We start from the raw sequence: 18,560 nt of genomic DNA, 5'->3' as shown, positions 1-18,560 counted from the left end.
TTGAGGAAATTTTAATTTAGTGAGACTTACTACAAAACTTTTCCGTCTTCGTATTTTTGCTATCATAGTCTTAATCTCTCCAAGGCCAGTGTGATCTTGGTGTGACTTGGAAGAAGGCCACAGACTTAGGAAGAAAAATAAAAATTTAAAAACCATTAAAACAAAACAAAACAAAACTTACATAGAAACAGAATGAGAACCCAGGTATGGTGGTTGATGTCTCTAATACCTGCGCTTGGGAGACTGAGGCAAGGGAATTTGTCATGAGTTTGAGAGAAATATGGTGAGTTCAAGACAGGTGAACCAAGCTCGTGGGAACTCATGAACTCTAGACTGACAGCTGTGGAGCCTCCAAAGTACCCAACTAAACCCTCTGCATATGGGATACAGTTGTGTAACTTGGTCTATCTGAGGGCCCCTGGCAGTTAGATCAGGAACTATGCCTGATTTATGAGCTTGCTTGTTGGAGCCCATTCCCTATGATGGGATGCCATGCTCAGCCTTAGGGCAGGGGGAAGGGGCTTGGTCCTGCCCCAACTTAATGGGTCAGGCTTTGTTGACTCCCCATGGGAGCCCTCACCCTTTGGGAGGAGTGGATAGGAAGTGGGCTTGGGGAAAGGTAGGGGTGGGGGGCAGGAGAAGGGGTGAGAGAGAGAACTGTGGTTGGAATGTAAAATAAAATTTTAAAATGTAAAAAAAAATCATAAAAAAGAATCTGTCTCAAAAGAACAATCAACAAGTTAAACGAACAGGAAGAAACAGAACCACCTGGCTCCCTCTCCCCATTTTCAGTTGACTGGCAACTTCTCATTATTTTAAAACACATTGCTGTATATTGTGATACTTTTTACTCTACATTAAAATGCCTTGTAATTTTTTTTACATACTATAAAACCATAGTTTACAAAACCAAATAATTTGTATATTTTTGAAGTATATAGGCGTTTTTGTTTTATGTAAGATTTACGTATTATGTATAATTTATTGTTATATCCCATGTCTGACCCATAGCATCTGACTTTTACATAGAACACATCTGCATATTATTCCCAAACAGGTTGTGGCTCCTAAGAAAGCTCGCTTATCAGAGGCGCAAAAGTCCTTAGCTGAGACAATGGAGCTTTTGAATCAGAAGAGAGCAGAACTTGCGGAAGTAGAGCATCATTTGGAAAATTTACAGAAGATTTTTCTCGAGAAAACAGAGGAGAAGGCAGCTTTGGAAGATCAGGTGGAGCTGTGTGCTAAGAAGCTGGAACGCGCCTCAAAGCTGATAGGAGGGCTGGGAGGAGAGAAATCAAGGTAGAGCCTGCCGCTTCTAACGAAAGCTAAGGATAACAGGCTTGAAGGGGGGACCATTATTGGTTGTTGGTCACAGGTACAGTGGCTGATTGAGAAGAGCAGGCATGTTGTCAAGCACCTGGCTGGGACTCTCCAAAGGAGCAAGCCAAGTGTTGAGGATAGTATTTATAACTTGTTTTCAAAAACAAAACCAAAAATAATAAAAAAAAAACCAGAGAGGGGAGGAGGAGAAAAGAAAACGCAATTTTAACAGTTTTTAATCTAAGTGGTAATTGTTGGTTATGCAGATATTTTCCAGTTTTCTATGTAGCTTTAAATTGGACTGGACAGTCAGTATCTCATTACTGGTAATGCTTATTCAATGAATAGCATGATGTAGTAACTTAGTCCAGGTCGGATGGTTTTGAAATAACCTCTATCATTCAATGAATAGCATGATGTAGTAACTTAGTCCAGGACGGATGGTTTTGAAATAACCTCTATCATGATGATTTTGGTGAATGGAAAAGCTATCGACTTTATCTGTAGGATCTCAACTTTTTAATTTAAGGAGTATCAAAGAGTCTTGCTTCAGAATAGTATTTCTGGGATGAACTACGAATTTTCTAAACATAAATACCTAAGCAAACAGTGGGACCAAATAGAAAATTCCAAAGCAAAAATGCTGGGGTTGTCATTGTTGGAAAGGCTGAGTCCTACAAGATATGCCTATTGCTCTAATATTGAAATGTGGAAATTCATATAATGTAGCATAGCAGAGCTACAAGGGATCCAACCCTCCTCATCTTACAGATAAGCCCAATATTTCATATCTTTTTCTCTTTCTTTCTTTCTTTCTTTCTTTCTTTCTTTCTTTCTTTCTTTCTTTCTTTCTTTCTTTCTTTCTTTCTTTCTTCTTCCTTCCTTCCTTCCTTCCTTTCTTTCTTTCTTTCTTTCTTTCTTTCTTTTTCTTTTTGATCTGTAACCTTGGCTGTCCTGGAACTAGCTCAGGAGGCCTTGAACGCACAAAGATCTACCTGCCTCTGCCTCCTGAGTGCTCGGATTAAAGGTGTAGTGGCCCACCACCACCCAGCATCATATATTTTTCTTACAGAATTTAGAAAAGAAGGCCCCTGCGCTTTCATTTCTATTGTTTTGATTTTATTTATCTGTTTGTTGGCCTGCATGTATGTCTGTGTGAAGGGGAAGCCTAGCCAAAAACCTTGTTTTGTAAGGCGTGTCCCCCTTTGTCTAAAGGCGTGTCCCCCTTAGGCTAATATTGACTTATAAAATCTTGCGGGCCTATGTCCCGCCTGCTCTTTGTTTTCCTGTGCTCCTCGCTGGAACCTTGGATTTGTAAGTTCCCTTTCCTTTCCTTTATTAAAACTGAATTATATATATTAAAGCTAGTCTGGTGAATCATAACTGCCGATCAACCACGCACCTTCATTTGGCGCCCAACGTGGGGCATTTGGGAGCCTTTAGCTCCAGTTCCCGCACTGCGTGGCAGGGATTCGGCCTTGGGCTCTTGATTGCTTCAGCGCAGTTTCCCAGACTAGCCCGCCCCAGCCCTGCTTGTACGGAGCAAAGGACATGTGAGGGTGACTCAGTCCTAGCTCGCTAACCCCTCAGGCAGCGCCAGTCCCGGCTGAGTTTGGCCTGGGCCCTGACCTGCCAGAGACTAGCTGTTACTGCCTGCGTCCCAGCATTTGAGCTCTGCTGGTACTGCAGACTCGGTTTGGCTGAGTGGTTATTGCCCTCGCCACCTACTGGCAGGGAACGGTCATTACAGGTAAAATTTCTTTTGATTAAAAAAAATGTCTGACCATATCACCGTTGAAAGCTTCTGCAGCCTATTTAATTATACTATGGTAGAAATATTGCAGGATACATATGATATTCCCATAACTTGGATATTTATAGGGCTTGCAATTTTTCTCGTATTTGGTTTCTCCCTTACATGGTTTGAAAATAGAAAAATGATAAAGTCCTTACAGAATGAAACCAGGTTTCTTAGGACAGAGGTTGAATGCTTAAGAAAGGGCACAACTGATTTGAGTGACAACTTTAAGTCGGTCGAGGTATTTGCAAAAACAATTCAGACTGACACCAAGAAAGAGTTTGAAGGTCTCAAGGAAGGGAATAGGGCTTTGTCTGATATGACTCTATCAAATGAGCAAAATTTAGAAAAACTACAGTCTGATATTAAGGAGAGATTCATTGCTGTGGAGGAGAGAACAGCTGATTTGGATCGTAAACTTCAGTCCCTGTCTGAAACATTATCAGAGAGAATTAAAACTGCTGAATGTGAAAATCGGACTTTGTCTAAAGGATATGACAGATTGGCTGACAGATTGTCAATACAAGAAGGCACAATTCATGCCATGAAAATTCTATCCAAGGATGAGATACTAACTCTACTGGACAAACTTCATATTTTGGAATCCTCCATGAAGGCCTTGGAGCATAATTCTGGACAGGAGATCCAGGCCTTACAGAAGGCAATAGTAAGCAGATTAGAAAAGATTGAGGAAATTATAGACTGTAATGAACAGGAGCAAACGGTAGAAAGGCGAAATTTAACTCCGTCAATGAGTAAAACTCTCCGGGATAATTTCCATAAAGTTTTACCTGCCTTTCCAATAATAACGTCAGAAAAGGTGACTGGTTCCAAAAACCCTAGGGTCATCAAGGAATATACATGGGAACCTGTCCATATGAATGATCTCAAAGAAATTAAACAAGCCATTTTGAATTTTGGGCTACATTCGTACTTTGTTAGAGAGATGCTCAAAACTTGGTCTATAAGCAATAAGGCAACACCCCATGATTGGGTACAATTAGTATCAGCTGTTCCAGAGAGTGGGTCACAATTAAATTGGAAATGCATGTTCAGACAAGAGGCTAAACTTTTAGAACAGCAGGAAAGAGCAAAGGGAATTGAGATCTCCCTAGGTCAAATTCTAGGTGAAGGACTTTTCTCCGATCCTCTAGAACAAGCTAATTATGATGAACACACCTTATCCATATGTACTACAGCAGCCTTAAAGGCTTGAGACAGGGTTCAAGACCCAGGACAGAGACTGGAATCATATATCAGAGTTAAACAGGGTCAGAGAGAACCCTTTAGTGATTTTTTACAAAGGCTAACTAAAGCTGTACAAATAGGGATATCTGACCCAGAAGCAAGACGTATAATAATTGAGTCTTTGGCTTATGAGAATGCCAATGTGGAGTGTAAAAGGATCCTGGGGCCTTTAAAGATGAGATCAGCGCCCTTGGACGAATGGGTCTTGCATACAATGAATGTTGAATCATTTGACTATGGCACTGAAGCATGGGTAGAAGAAGCAATTTCTAATGCAAAAAGGAGGCATCAAGTTACCAAATGTTTTAATTGTGGCAAGATGGGACATATTAAAAGGAATTGCAGACAACGGATTTTCAGAAATAATAATAATAATAATAATAATAATAATGCCTCTTCTAAAAATAACAGACGTAGGAGGACTCAGCCTTCAGGTATATGTAGGAGATGTGGAAAAGGCAGACACTGGACAAATGAGTGCAGGTCAACAAGAGATAAACAAGGCAACCTGTTGCCACTGGGAAACGCAATGGGGGGCCTCTTGCAGGCCCCCATGGCGAATGTGGTCCAGTCATTTCCGGTTACTGCCGAGAACATGCCTCATCAAGAAAATTAGAAAGCCCCATGCCTGCTGTTAAAAGCAAAAATGGCCTGAAAGATGAGTTACGTGTATTTTGGCAGACTTTTATAAATGAACAAAGACCAAAGTTAAGAGTGTGTGTAAATGGCATTTTTATTACTGGCCTACTGGACACAGGTGCAGATGTAAGTATCATTACTCCAGAATCTTGGCATCGGTATTGGCCTCTTCAGGACGTAAATGTTCAGTTCCTGGGAATTGGAACCCTATCTCAAGTAAGGCAGAGCACGAGATGGGTTGAATGCATAGGGACAGAAGGACAAATAGGAAAATTAAGGCCATATGTAGCCAATATTGCAGTGAATTTATGGGGCCATGACCTGTTGCAGCAATGGAATACCCAAATTAACATTCCTGCTGCTTCTAGAGCCTATATCACTGAGGAAAATATTAAAAGATATTACAGAAGGTGGAAACCGGCTGTTCGGGCTGTACAAGAATGCAAAGCAGCCGGGTGGTGGTGGCGCACGCCTTTAATCCCAGCACTCGGGAGGCAGAGGCAGGTGGATCTCTGTGAGTTCGAGGCCAGCCTGGTCTACAAGAGCTAGTTCCAGGACAGGCTCTAAAAAAGCTGCAGAGAAACCCTGTCTTGAAAAACCAAAAAAAGAAAAAAGAAAAAAAAAGAACGCAAAGCAATTGATGGCCCTTCAGAGATATGAACAGCACTGTCTCTAAAATGGTTGACTGAGAAACCAATATGGACGAAGCAATGGCCTTTAGCTGAGGAAAAGTTGCAGGCTTTAGAACAGCTGGTACAAGAGCAATTAGATGCTCGACATATAGAAGAATCTACCAGCCCTTGGAATTCTCCTGTATTTGTTGTTAAGAAAAAATCTGGTAAATGGAGAATGGTGACATATCTCAGGGCTATCAATAAGGTTATTCAACCTATGGGCTCTCTGCAATCTGGAATTCCTCTGCCCTCTTTATTACCAAAAGGATGGCCTCTCATAGTTATTGATTTAAAGGATTGTTTCTTCACTATACCTTTACAAGAAAAAGACGGAGAAAAGTTTGCCTTCACAGCGCCTACTTATAATAACTCTCAACCTACAAGGAGATACCAGTGGACCGTCCTCCCACAGGGCATGTTGAACTCTCCCACTCTGTGCCAATACTTTGTAAATCAACCATTGCAAATAATACGCAAGCAATTTCCCAAGTCAATAATTTATCATTACATGGATGATATTCTGTTACCTGATTCAAACATGGATACTTTAGAAAGACTGTTTGAAGAAGTAAAAATACTTTTACCTAAATGGGGATTGCAGATTGCTCTTGAAAAAATTCAGAGGGGAGATTCTGTTAATTATCTAGGTTATAAAATAGGTTTGCAAAAAATTAAGACACAAAAAGCACAAATTAGGAGAGATCGGTTACGGACTCTCAATGACTTTCAAAGGTTGTTAGGAGACATTTCCAGCTTACGACCAGCTGTTGGGATAACACCTGATATGATAATTCACTTAAATAAAACCTTGGATGGTGAAAAAGACTTAAACAGTCCCAGAGAATTAACAGCTGAAGCAGAAAAGGAGCTGAGAATGATTGAGGAGAAATTACAAGAGACACATGTGGACAGGGTGAATCCAGAGCTCAGTTGTATTCTTGTCATATTGCCTTCCAAAATTTCTCCTACAGGAATTTTAATGCAGAGAGATGATATTATCTTAGAATGGATCTTTTTACCACATAAACCAAGTAAGAAAATAAAAACTTATGTGGAAAAAGTCTCTGAATTAATTATAAAAGGCAAATTGAGACTTCGTCAACTAGCAGGCATAGACCCAGCAGAAATTATAGTGCCTTTCACTGCTGATGAACTAAAAAAGTTGTGGGAAGATAACGAACCATGGCAAAGAGCTTGTGCTAATTTTTTGGGAGAAATCAATAACAACTATCCAAAAAGCAAGAGGCTTAACTTTATAAAGAGAACTTCTTGGATTCTTCCTCGAATCATCTGTGATGCTCCGATAACTGGAGCACGTACATTTTATACTGATGCTAATAAATCAGGGAAGGCAGGTTACAAATCAGAAGATTTGAGTAAGGTGGAACAAAGTCCTTATGATTCTGTCCAGAAGGCAGAATTATATGCCATTCTTATGGTGGTAAGGGATTTTAAAGAACCGCTTAATATAGTTACTGATTCACAATATGCAGAAAGAGTAATCTTACATATTGAAACTGCTGAATTTATACCTGATGATACAGAATTAACCTCATTGTTTATCCAGGTACAAGACATAATCAGGAACAGGCTTTGCCCTATGTATATAACACACATCCGATCCCATACGGGTCTGCCAGGTCCTCTAGCACAAGGTAATGCAGAAATTGATCAATTGTTGATTGGTAGTGTGCTGCAGGCCTCTGAATTTCATAAAAAACATCATGTCAATAGCAAAGGCTTGAAGAAAGAGTTTTCTATTACATGGCAACAAGCTAAGGAAATTGTAAAGAAATGCCCTACTTGCTCTTTTTATAACCAAACACCACTGCCTGCAGGGGCTAATCCAAAGGGCACTCAAAGAAATGAAATCTGACAGATGGATGTGTTTCACTTTGCAGAATTTGGCAAATTAAAATATGTACACCACACCATTGACACTTATTCAGGTTTTCAATGGGCAACTGCTTTAAGCTCAGAAAAAGCTGATTCAGTAATCACTCATTTATTAGAAGTTATGGCCATCATGGGTATACCTACACAAATAAAGACGGATGATGGTCCAGCTTATGTCTCTAGGAAAATGAAACAGTTTTTTGCTTATTACAATATTAAGCATGTTACACGTATACCATACAATCCTACAGGTCAAGCAGTCATAGAAAGATCAAATAGAACTATAAAGGATATGTTAAACAAACAGAAAGGGGTGGAAAATACCCCTTGAAATAGGTTACATAGTGCTTTATTAACCTTGAATTTTCTCAAAGCTAATGAGAAGGGGACAACGGCTGCAGAAAGACATTGGATAATGGAAAAGTCTGCTGAATTAAATCAACCAGTTTATTTCAAGGATGTGCTGACCTCGCATCTATTGTATGAGAGTATGCTTCTACCTCTGTTTAAAACAATTGTTATATTGAGATATTTATCATATTGAAATGTACATTTCTACCTCTGATATTATTTGTGTAATGACATTGTTTACGTTTGGGGATATTGTCCTCATTTATTGCACAGTTGTTTATTCTCTTAGTCTCCAAGTTAGATAGGTATCGAGAATTATATATCAATAGTCATATATGTTTGTCATATTTATATTTAGGATATTCAGGTTTTTTAGATACATAGAAATTATATTTAGTATAGATAGTATAATCTTCAACCTCTTTGAAGAGCTGTAGAAAATGGCCTTTAATCTAACCTAGAGTTTTGTACTTATGAGACACAATCACTCCTGGCAACACTGCTCTACTCCCGAGAGAATGTTGAGCACCAAAGACACTCCACTGAGAGCTTGTCTTCTTCTTGGCAGAACTGGCCTTTGGGCAAAGAAAAGCCCATATCAACTACTGACAAAGATATAGAATATCCATAAGTGGATAAAAAAGGATTGTCTTATCTTGCCAAGACAGGGTAGGACAGTTCTACAAAAAGTTCCTTGTCTTTGAAAAATGTTATGTCAGTTGTGTTAGGCCTTAGCCAAAGTTGGTTGCCTCAACATTGCAAAACAAAACTTTGGGTGACTGCCCAGGTAGATAGTTGTCTCTGTCATTTGTTGCACATTTTGGAAGTTTCTTGTTTGTACTTCCTGGTTGCTTAAGTAATATTACTTCCCTTCTCAGATCTTTGATGGGGTTGAAGATTAGATAATTGTAGTTACCCTCTACATTATTTAGACTCCTTGAAATAGAATGTTTAGTAAAACTTTTGTTATATGTTTCTTCTTAATATTATTTGTTGTTTGTAATTTTATATTTATTATTTGTTCCTATTGAATATAGTTGTATTTGGTTTGGTTTGGTTCTGTCTTATTTAGACAAAAGGGGGAGATGAAGGAGAAGCCTAGCCAAAAACCTTGTTTTGTAAGGCGTGTCCCCTTTTGGCTAAAGGCGTGTCCCCCTTTGGCTAAAGGCATGTCCCTCTTAAGCTAATATTGACTTATAAAATCTTGCGGGCCTGTGGCCCGCCTGCTCTTTGTTTTCCTGCACTCCTCGCTGGAACCTTGGATTTGTAAGTTCCCTTTCCTTTCCTTTATTAAAACTGAATTATATATATTAAAGCTAGTCTGGTGAATCATAACTGCCGATCAACCACGCACCTTCATCTGTGCACCACATACATGCCCGGTACCTGTGCAGGCCAGGAGAGGGTGTTGGATCACCTGAGCTGTAGTTACATACAGATATGAGCTTTCATGTGGATGCTGCAAACTGAACCCTAGTCCTTTAGGAGAGCAGCCAGTGCTTTTAGCCACCGAGCCTTCCCCCCAGCCAGCCCTTCCCATACAATTGTCTGTTATTATTTGGTTTGCCTTTGGTTTGTTGCACAGATGGTCTCAAGCTGCCAACGACCTTCAAATAACATATGAGAACTTAACTGGTGATGTCTTAGTGTCAGCAGGAGTAATAGCTTACCTTGGTGCTTTCACTTCTGGATTTCGGCAAGAATGCACTGAAGACTGGAGCAAGTTATGCAAGGTACCAGGTTCACACTTAGAAAATTTTGTTTTAGAACAGAATGTTCTATGTGTATTTGGAAAACGTAATGGTGATTAAGACAGTGAAAGGAAGAACACTAAAAATATGGGAAGTTTCTCTCTCTCTCTCTCTCTCTCTCTCTCTCTCTCTTTCCCTCCCTTCCTCTTCTTTAACTTGTAAAATACTCTCAAAATCCAACTTTCAATGCAGTTTTTATACAGTCCTTAGTTATGGCAATTAAATATGTATTTTAACTTAATATTTCAATTAGTAATGTGAAAAAGACCACCAGACTCTTGTTTCTTTCTTACAGGAGAAGAGAATCCCATGTTCAGAGGAGTTCTCATTGAGTAAAACCTTGGGCGACCCAGTAAAAATTAGAGCTTGGAATATTGCCGGGCTGCCAACAGATGCATTCTCCATAGACAACGGTGTGATTGTTAATAATTCCAGACGATGGTAAGGAACATAAGGGGTCTCCTTGCGTTTATGTGGAAGTCTTCAAAAATCTTTAAAAGCTGAAAGACTTATACAGAAGCACCGGTGTGATAGGTCACCCCTAGACTCTCCGGTTAGCGTTGTGTTTTATTTGCTGCTTAATCACGAATCCATCTAGATCTCTGCTAACCCATCTTTCTAAATGTATTTACAGATGAGCTGCAGACATGTGTTTTCCCCTTAGCCACTTCAACATGCATATTGTCGACTATATCAATATCAGCTTTTGTATTTTTTTGAGGTAAAAAAATTATATATAACAAAATAGGAAAACTCAAATGTACCATTTAGTGAGTTCAAAAGAGTTTACACCTGTGCATACATCCAGATGCAGGGCAAAGCTACCTCCTAGATACTTCCTTTACATCCCTTTCCTGCTCTCATCCCACCCAGGAAATCATCATTCCAATTACTTCTCAATGTAGATTAGTTATGCCTGTTATAGAACATCATCTCTACTTCTTGAAATGTGTATGAAACATCTTCCTCTCAGCAGAAATGTTTTCGGATTCATCCATGTTACTCCATGTATGCGTACATTGTTTCAGGGAGGGTTATATTTCATTGTATAAACACATCAGCATTTATGAGTCCACCATTTGTTCAGTTATCCTATCAAATTAAAGATTTCTAAATCATTCTTGCCTGCTTCTCTATTTATAAAATGGGGCAATAATTATGCCTAAATCAGAATATTGTGAGGACGTGGTGGGGTACTTAAAATAGTACCCCATATTCACCCAGATAAATATGAGAACTCAAGAGTATAATCATGGCATGCTTTAGAAATGAGAAGACTTAGCCAGGTGGTGGTGGAGCACGCCTTTAATCCCAGCACTTGGGAGGCAGAGGGTGGTGGATCTCTGTGAGTTTGAGGTCAATCTGGTCTACAGAGCAAGTTCCAGGACAGGCCCCAAAGCTACAGAGAAACCCTGTCTCAAAGAACAAAAACAAACAAACAAAAAAAGAAATGAGAGGATTTAAAATTGAATGATAATGTGGCTGAATAACCACTGAAGAGACTCTTTTTCAATGAGAGTCATTTTCTAAATATTAGAAATTGCTCCTCATATTAAAGTTGATTATAATACCCATTTCTCTTCTGCAGCCTCCACTCTCCAGCAGGTCCAAGGTCTCTCCTAATTAATTATATACTTTTTTAAAAAAATAGGTTTATTTATTTTATGTGCATGAATGTTTGCTTGCATGTATTTCTATTACCCACATGCATGCCTAGTTGCCTGTAGAGGCCAGAAAAGTGTGTTTGGTCCCCTGGAACTGGAGCTGCAGGCACTTGTAAGCTGCCACACGGGTCCTCGGCAGGAGCAGCAAATGTTCTCATTCATTGAGCCATCACTCCAGCCACCAATTATACATTATCACACACAAAGCTTTTATTTACTGTCCTAGAAAAGCATTCCTAAATAGGTTTTAATATATGCTAGGCTTGGGCTCTCACTCTACACAGCTTCACTCACAAACTTGCAAGAATCATTTATTAGCTGGTGTGTTTTTTATATTAAAATTGTAGCAAATGTTTTGCAGCATTATTTCTCACATTACAGTAACTGATGCCATGTGTTAAGATTGCTGTGATGTCAATGTTATTGAAAACAGCACAGCTCACAGACTCACAAATTCCTAGTTCTTCTAACACTGGTCTAGTTTTAGAATCTTGGAATTTGGGCCAATGTGAGACTGAATTTCTTCATTTATAAGAATAAATTTTTTATTTTTAAAATTATTCTCTTGACACTTCCATAAATGTATATAATATATTCTGGTCCCACTCATCCTTTTACTGCCTCTTATCCTCCTCCCCCACCACCAGTCCTCCCCCAGCTCCTCCCACCACCACTCCCCCAGCTCCTCCCACCACCACTCCCCCAGCTCCTCCCACCATTGTACATTCCCCTCTTTTTGTTTTTGCTTTGTGACATCCAATTTAGCCAGGGGCACTTTTTCTACTTTTTGCTTTAATTTAAATTTTTAATTTTTTTAGCATTGCATATATGAATACTGTTTGTGTATATATATATATGTGTGTGTGTGTGTGTGTGTGTGTGTGTGTGTGTGTATACTGTATATATACTGCATATTCTCCCCCTTCTCCTCCTCCTGTGCTCCCCTCTCTGGCAAATTCATGACCTCTTCTTTAGTTATTATTGTTACATACCTATACATAAATAATCATAGGGATTTTGTGAAGATAAATCTTGGCACAAAATATTTTGTAACAGCTGATGGCAACATTTAATTAAATTGAATAGATTTTAAGAAATTGCAGCATTTATGTGTTCCTCTTGTAATTTTCTTCTTAATTTCTAGGCCTTTAATGATTGACCCCCAGGGTCAAGCCAATAAGTGGATCAAAAACTCGGAGAAAGAAAACCAGCTTAGTGTTATTAAGCTCTCAGATACGGACTACATGAGAACTCTGGAGAACTGCATTCAGTTTGGAAGTCCACTCCTGCTGGAAAATGTTGGTGAAGATCTGGACCCCTCTTTGGAGCCGCTGTTACTTAGACAAACTTTTAAACAAGGTAGAACTAAATGATTGGATTATTTTGAGGCATGAAAGAAAAATGATACATAAGCTTAATGATGATGATGATGATGATAATGGTGAACTCCTGTAGCATTATTATGTAAGCAAAGAAAGCAGCTTTCAGAGTGACCTCGACCGGGCATCCTAAGATCAGCACTTTGCCCTCCTTCTTTGCCTTTGCCAGTACCACCTGGAATAGCTCTGTTGAGAGCATGACACAGTTGAAGCCAAAACCCCCTTGTCTTATGATCACTGACCTCGGAAAGTCAAGATTAGGACTTAGTTCTGAGTAATGACAAGAGTGTGGGCCAGAGGTAGACACAGGTAAATGTTACCCACGATGTAGCTTCCTGCTGACGAGCATTGGTGGGCTTTAATCATACAAAAATTTTGGAAACACAGTTAAAATTTGGTAGAAAAGACTCAAAAAGTATCTTGGTCTACAAAAGTCCATGACAACCGGAGGCAACGTCTATGCTGCTCCAGGGCGAGCCCTGCTGTGTAGTTGCTTACCCGTCTCCACCCCAGTGCATTTTGTCCCATGTTTTCCCTTTCAGCCTGCTTGGGTCTCTTTGCTTATAGCTTAGGTAAGGCCTTATTGAGTACATAGGAAAAGAGAATAAGTAACTTGGGTTCATTGATTATCTGCTTTTTTCCTGAAATATAGGTGGTATTGATTGCATCCGACTTGGTGAAGTCATTATTGAATATTCTTTTGATTTTAAGTTTTATATTACCACAAAATTGAGAAACCCACACTACATGCCAGAGCTGGCCACAAAAGTGTCTTTGCTCAACTTCATGATAACACCGGAAGGGCTTGAAGACCAGTTACTGGGCATTGTTGTTGCAAAGGAGAGGTATGGGGTTTTTTGAGATGCTTTCTGGCAGTTTAGAGAATGTCTGTAAGCCTTTAGCATTTTTGTTTTGTAACTATTTTGAAAAGACTAAAGTTTATGTTTTGTCATTTTAAGTAAAGCAATTATATAATCCTTTAAAATAGCCTTTCGGTAATAACTTTTAGGTCAGGTCATGTTATATTGGCCTTTTATTATAGATGAGATTCAGAATACATACTGTGACTTCTATCAGACTGAGCTAGAAATTTTGCCCATAGTAATATAGGCCATAGATATAATCAGAAATGTATCAAAGACTTCTATACAGAATATTAAATTTAGAAATGCTTGGGATAGGATGTGAAAACATATAAAACTACATATGAGTATAAGTAATATTGTATTTTTTTAAAAATTGATGAATGAATCTCTCTGTATTCAAAACTGAAAAAGGAAAGGAAAAGATTAAGACACAATATACCTGAAAATTAGCAGTTATTTTGCTTAGTATGTAAGAGCATAGGCAATTTTATGGTTTTATTGATATTTTGGTATTTTTCTGTTACTAAAATGCACTGTTTTTCAAACAAGAAAAAATAACAATACCCAGAAAAGATGCAAGAAAAAAAACTGCTCTGGAAGAAAATAATTGATTCTAGTTGGAGATTAATATGACATTATTATTAAGTGAGATCAAATTACAAGTATATAAAAGTATCTTTGTTAACTTCAAAACTTTAACTATGAACAAGACCTATGTTATAGCACACTCTACACCAGATGGTATTATTTTGAATTTTGATGCTATTTTTGCTCATTAATGCTTAATGCCAATTTTGCCTTTCACTAAAAAAGCCAGGAGGACCAGTCCTTCTTCCTGTGACTGCTATTTTAGAAGAGTTACTGATGACAAAGCCAAAGAATGAAGAAACTCCTCCTTGCAGTCTTTTTATTTCCCTGTATGTGACCAGCTATGCCATAAGGGTTTATCTAATACATTCTTAGAGTTGCTATCACATTTTAAGCATGCAAATGATGTTTTCTTTGTTCAAACTTCTCAACTCAATATTTGTATGAGCCTTCTCATTTCCTATTGCTATGATCAAATACATTGACAAAAAGGAGTTGGGGGAGAAAGGGCTTGCTTTTAGCCCACGGTTCCAGTTTATAGTCCTTAGCGAGGAAGTCAGAGCAGCAAGAGAATGGATGAACACGTCACATGACACCAGCTATGAGAAGAAGAGAGCGATAGATACATGCCTGTCTGCACTCAGCTCCCTCTCTCCTCTTCGTGGTTCAGGGTCTCACTGAGGCTCCCTTCCCAGGCAGGTCAGATTAGACCACATTGGCCAGTGAAATGAGCCATCACGGTGTGCAAGTGTTGCCCTTACCAGAATAAACGTGGTTAGTTTTTGTTACAGCTCTAAGATGATACAAATAGTCACAAGATGTTATACGTGATATTTAGGTATAAATTAGGTTAGTTGTTACAAATTTACAGCAGATGTTTCTGTCTGTTTTAGACCAGAATTAGAGGAGGAACGGAATGCTCTTATTCTTCAGTCTGCAGCTAATAAGAAGCAGCTGAAAGACATAGAGACGAGGATTCTGGAAACATTGTCGTCCTCACAAGGGAACATTTTGGAAGATGAAAGTGCAATAAAAGTCTTAGACTCTGCCAAAATCATGTCTAACGAGATAACGAAGAAGCAGCAGGTGAAAAGAAAGACTCCTAGAAATGTCTGGACTCTAACGTTCCCATTTGTTTCTAGTCTCTGAGGAAACGCTGTAGTAGGCTTTCAGGAAAAGAAAAATTGCTAAAATATGAAAACCTAGAGACCAGTTGTAAGCTTAGAAGAGATCTCACTGCTGAACTTATCTAAACTTGGTTCAATCCACACATTATCTGTACACAGAAGAAGGACAGGTGTTCTCTACGTGGGCAGTCTATCGGGCTTGTTTAGTTTTGATCTCTTCTAAAAACTGTAAAAGCTGGCTTGCCCAGTTGGTGATTGGCGTTTGAGGTATGTGGAGATAAGTCCTGAATGACCAAGCAATAAGTGGTTCTTAGAACCAACAGGGCATGTTCTGACATCAGCTTGTCACTCATGTGCTTATTGGAGACGGGGCGGGGGGGGGAGAGAGAGGACAGGAGACGTAAGTGGCAGTGGAGGAAGGAGGCAGGTGGTCTACAGCCGATAATGTATTCCTAATTCATCACACAGGCAGGGGCTATTTCTATAGCGCATCTCTTTCCCCCCAAAGATGTGTCTATGTAACGGGACTGCAAGTGATAGGGCTTCCACACAGGCAAGTCGGAGGCCAGCTTTCTGGAATTGGTTCCCTCCTCCTGCATTATTGAAGCTGGATCTTTCTTGTTACTCCTGCTGCTCCTCTGTATCACAAACTTCCAGCGGATTCTCCTGTCTCCACCTCTTACTTTGCCATAGAAGTTCTGGGTTACAGATGGGAGCCACCTCTTCTGGCTTCTTACATGTGGTCTGGGGAGAAACTCAGGTTGTCAGGAAGTGCTCTTAACACTGAGCCATCTCACCGTCTTAGTTAGGGACCTTTAAAACATTTACATTCTTTTCTCTTTCTTTTAAAATAGCCTTAATAATTTAAAATTTTTTCAAAGATTTGTTTTTATATAGATACATATACATATATATGAGTGTTTTGTATACATTTATATCTATATACTACCTACATGCCTGGTGCCTTCTGAGGCCAGAAGAGAGGGTCAGATTCCCTGGAACCGGAGTTAGATGGTTCTGAGCTGCTGTCTGGGTCCTGGAAAGTGAAGCCAGGTATTTCGCAAGAGCAGCTAGGGCTCTTAACTACGGAGTCAGCTCTGCAGCCCCTGTCATTTGATTCTTACAGCAAGCAGAGGTTGCATTAATCACTCGCCTTCTTCCCTCTGCTCCCCTTCCAGTGCAGCTCCACTCAGGGACAGACGTCCAAGAGGTTTGGTTTTATACTAATGTGTTGATAAGGACTCTTTCTGGCAGGTTTTTGATCCCTTGTCTTGTGTTTTTTGAGGAACCAAGAAAGCAAAATTCATAGATAAATACTCTATGGCAGCCCACGTCTGAGAGCATGGCCGAGATACCCTGTGGTGTCTGCCTTCCCAATTCTTGTTTATCAGAGCAGAGGAAACCGATGAACCCATCATCCCCACCACCACACTGATTATCAGAGGAGAGATGTCCTGGTTTGCTTCTGTTGCTGTGATGAATCACTTGCCCGAAACCAGCTTGGGAAAGAGATGCTTATTTGGTTCACAGGTTCCGGTCCATAATCAGAGTTAACCAAAGCAGGAACCTGGAGGCAGGGCTTATCCTCCATGACTTGCTCAGTTTGATTTCTTCTGCACCACAGGACCACCTGCCCAAGGGTGGCACTGGCAAAAAGCAAGACTGGGGGTGGAAGAGAGGAGGAAAGGTGGCCATAGTGGTGGGCGCTTCTTCGCCCAAAATACCGTTAATTCTCAATTGCCGCTAACTTTGTTTTTCTTCTTATATAATCAAGACTGAGGTTCAGAACGTTCAGGCCATTTGTGATTATATTTTATCAATTTGGGGGAAACTTGACAAAGAATAGAAATCCATTTAGACTATCTAAAATACAAAATCTACATTAGAATATTTTATTTCCTATGATATGAAGTGTATCAAGGGCTGAAGGATGAACAGAAACACTGGATTTCCACACTGTCTCTTCCCTTACTGGCGTTATGTGGCTCTTCTATGCTTCTGTACACTATCAAAAGGTCAGTTTCTTCCGCAAAACATCTGTCTTCATTTCTGTATACATTTATCTAAGATGTAGAAAACAACACAGAAAGTTTCCCATTATCCGCTAGCACTTATGACAACCACCACCTGACTGAAGTTCTAATTCTCTTGGGTCACCTGACTGTACAACAACAAATGGGATTATTCCATGGAATCAAGGCTGCATATGCAAACCCATCCATCAACTGGTGAATAGGAAACCATAGCAAAACAAGGAAAGTGGGTTGGGGCAGTGTTCTAAGCATTTTCCCCATAGAGTGACTATCAGCCTAGCAGATTGGGTTGGATATCTATGACACTATTTAATTGCAAAGAAGTGTGTGAGAAACTAATTGAGAAAAATATTCTGAGTGTATATAAAACCACTATTAGAGTTTGTCCTGAGCTTTAGTACCCATGGTAGTATCTTCAACATGGACATGTGCACACTGTTCTCTATTCCTCTCCTCCTTCCTCTGACCTATTAAAGCAAAAGAGGATAGATAATGTTAGACACAGGCGGAGATTGAGGACTAATATTCTTCAGATGAGAGAGTCGTGGTTGGTGGCGATCACAGTGTTAATCTCTAGTGTAAAGCTCATCCTTTTCCCCTTCCTCTTCCTCCTCTGTGATTCCTCCCTTTCCTTTCTTTTAGGAAGAAACTCCTCTCTTGTAGAATGTACTTAAAGTATATTCTTGAGTTCATGTAATTTGTTATTGAGCTAAAGTATTTTCAAATATATATAAAATTTATTATATGAAAAAATAAATGATTAAGACACTCCCTATTCATTCATCTTGATTTTTCTCTTCTACCAGGTTGCAGAAAAAACAGAACTCAAAATAGCAGAGTCCCGGGAAGGCTATCGACCCATCGCTAAACATTCATCAGTGTTATTCTTTAGTATTGCAGACCTGGCTAACATCGACCCCATGTACCAGTACTCTCTCATCTGGTTTGTGAACCTCTATATCAACTCTATTCATGACAGGTAAGCAGAGTTCTAGTTTCAGCCATTCTCCCTAGGTTGGATTTTTTACCATCCTTTCCATTTTAAAAAAAATCTAATTGTTTCCAGTTACTTCTTTAGTATTTTCATTGTAGAATATTAAGTGTGAGGAAGTGAAAGAGAAAGACTTAAAATGTTTTTCGTGTTCCTAAGATTTAAACATATAGAAATGGTCTCACTTTGTAGCCCTGACTGACCTAGTACTTGCTATTAGCTCAGGCTGGCTTCA

At 39.4% G+C, this 18,560-nt stretch overlaps 1 protein-coding gene across 1 annotated transcript in view; it reads left to right on the top strand.

The window, feature by feature from the left end:
- Dnah12 (dynein axonemal heavy chain 12) overlaps nucleotides 1-18,560 on the top strand; it is a 165,966-nt gene that overhangs the window by 111,538 nt on the left and 35,868 nt on the right. Inside the window, exons 52-58 of the mRNA XM_038349317.1 lie at nucleotides 1,058-1,299; nucleotides 9,512-9,659; nucleotides 9,973-10,118; nucleotides 12,486-12,700; nucleotides 13,373-13,565; nucleotides 15,068-15,260; nucleotides 18,141-18,313. Of these exons, the coding sequence (XP_038205245.1) occupies nucleotides 1,058-1,299; nucleotides 9,512-9,659; nucleotides 9,973-10,118; nucleotides 12,486-12,700; nucleotides 13,373-13,565; nucleotides 15,068-15,260; nucleotides 18,141-18,313 (1,310 nt within the window). The remainder of the gene's footprint in view (nucleotides 1-1,057; nucleotides 1,300-9,511; nucleotides 9,660-9,972; nucleotides 10,119-12,485; nucleotides 12,701-13,372; nucleotides 13,566-15,067; nucleotides 15,261-18,140; nucleotides 18,314-18,560) is intronic.

Source organism: Arvicola amphibius, chromosome 12 (genome assembly GCF_903992535.2).
Source record: "Arvicola amphibius chromosome 12, mArvAmp1.2, whole genome shotgun sequence".
NCBI lineage: Eukaryota > Metazoa > Chordata > Mammalia > Rodentia > Cricetidae > Arvicola > Arvicola amphibius.
This window is presented reverse-complemented; position numbering and strand designations above follow the sequence as displayed.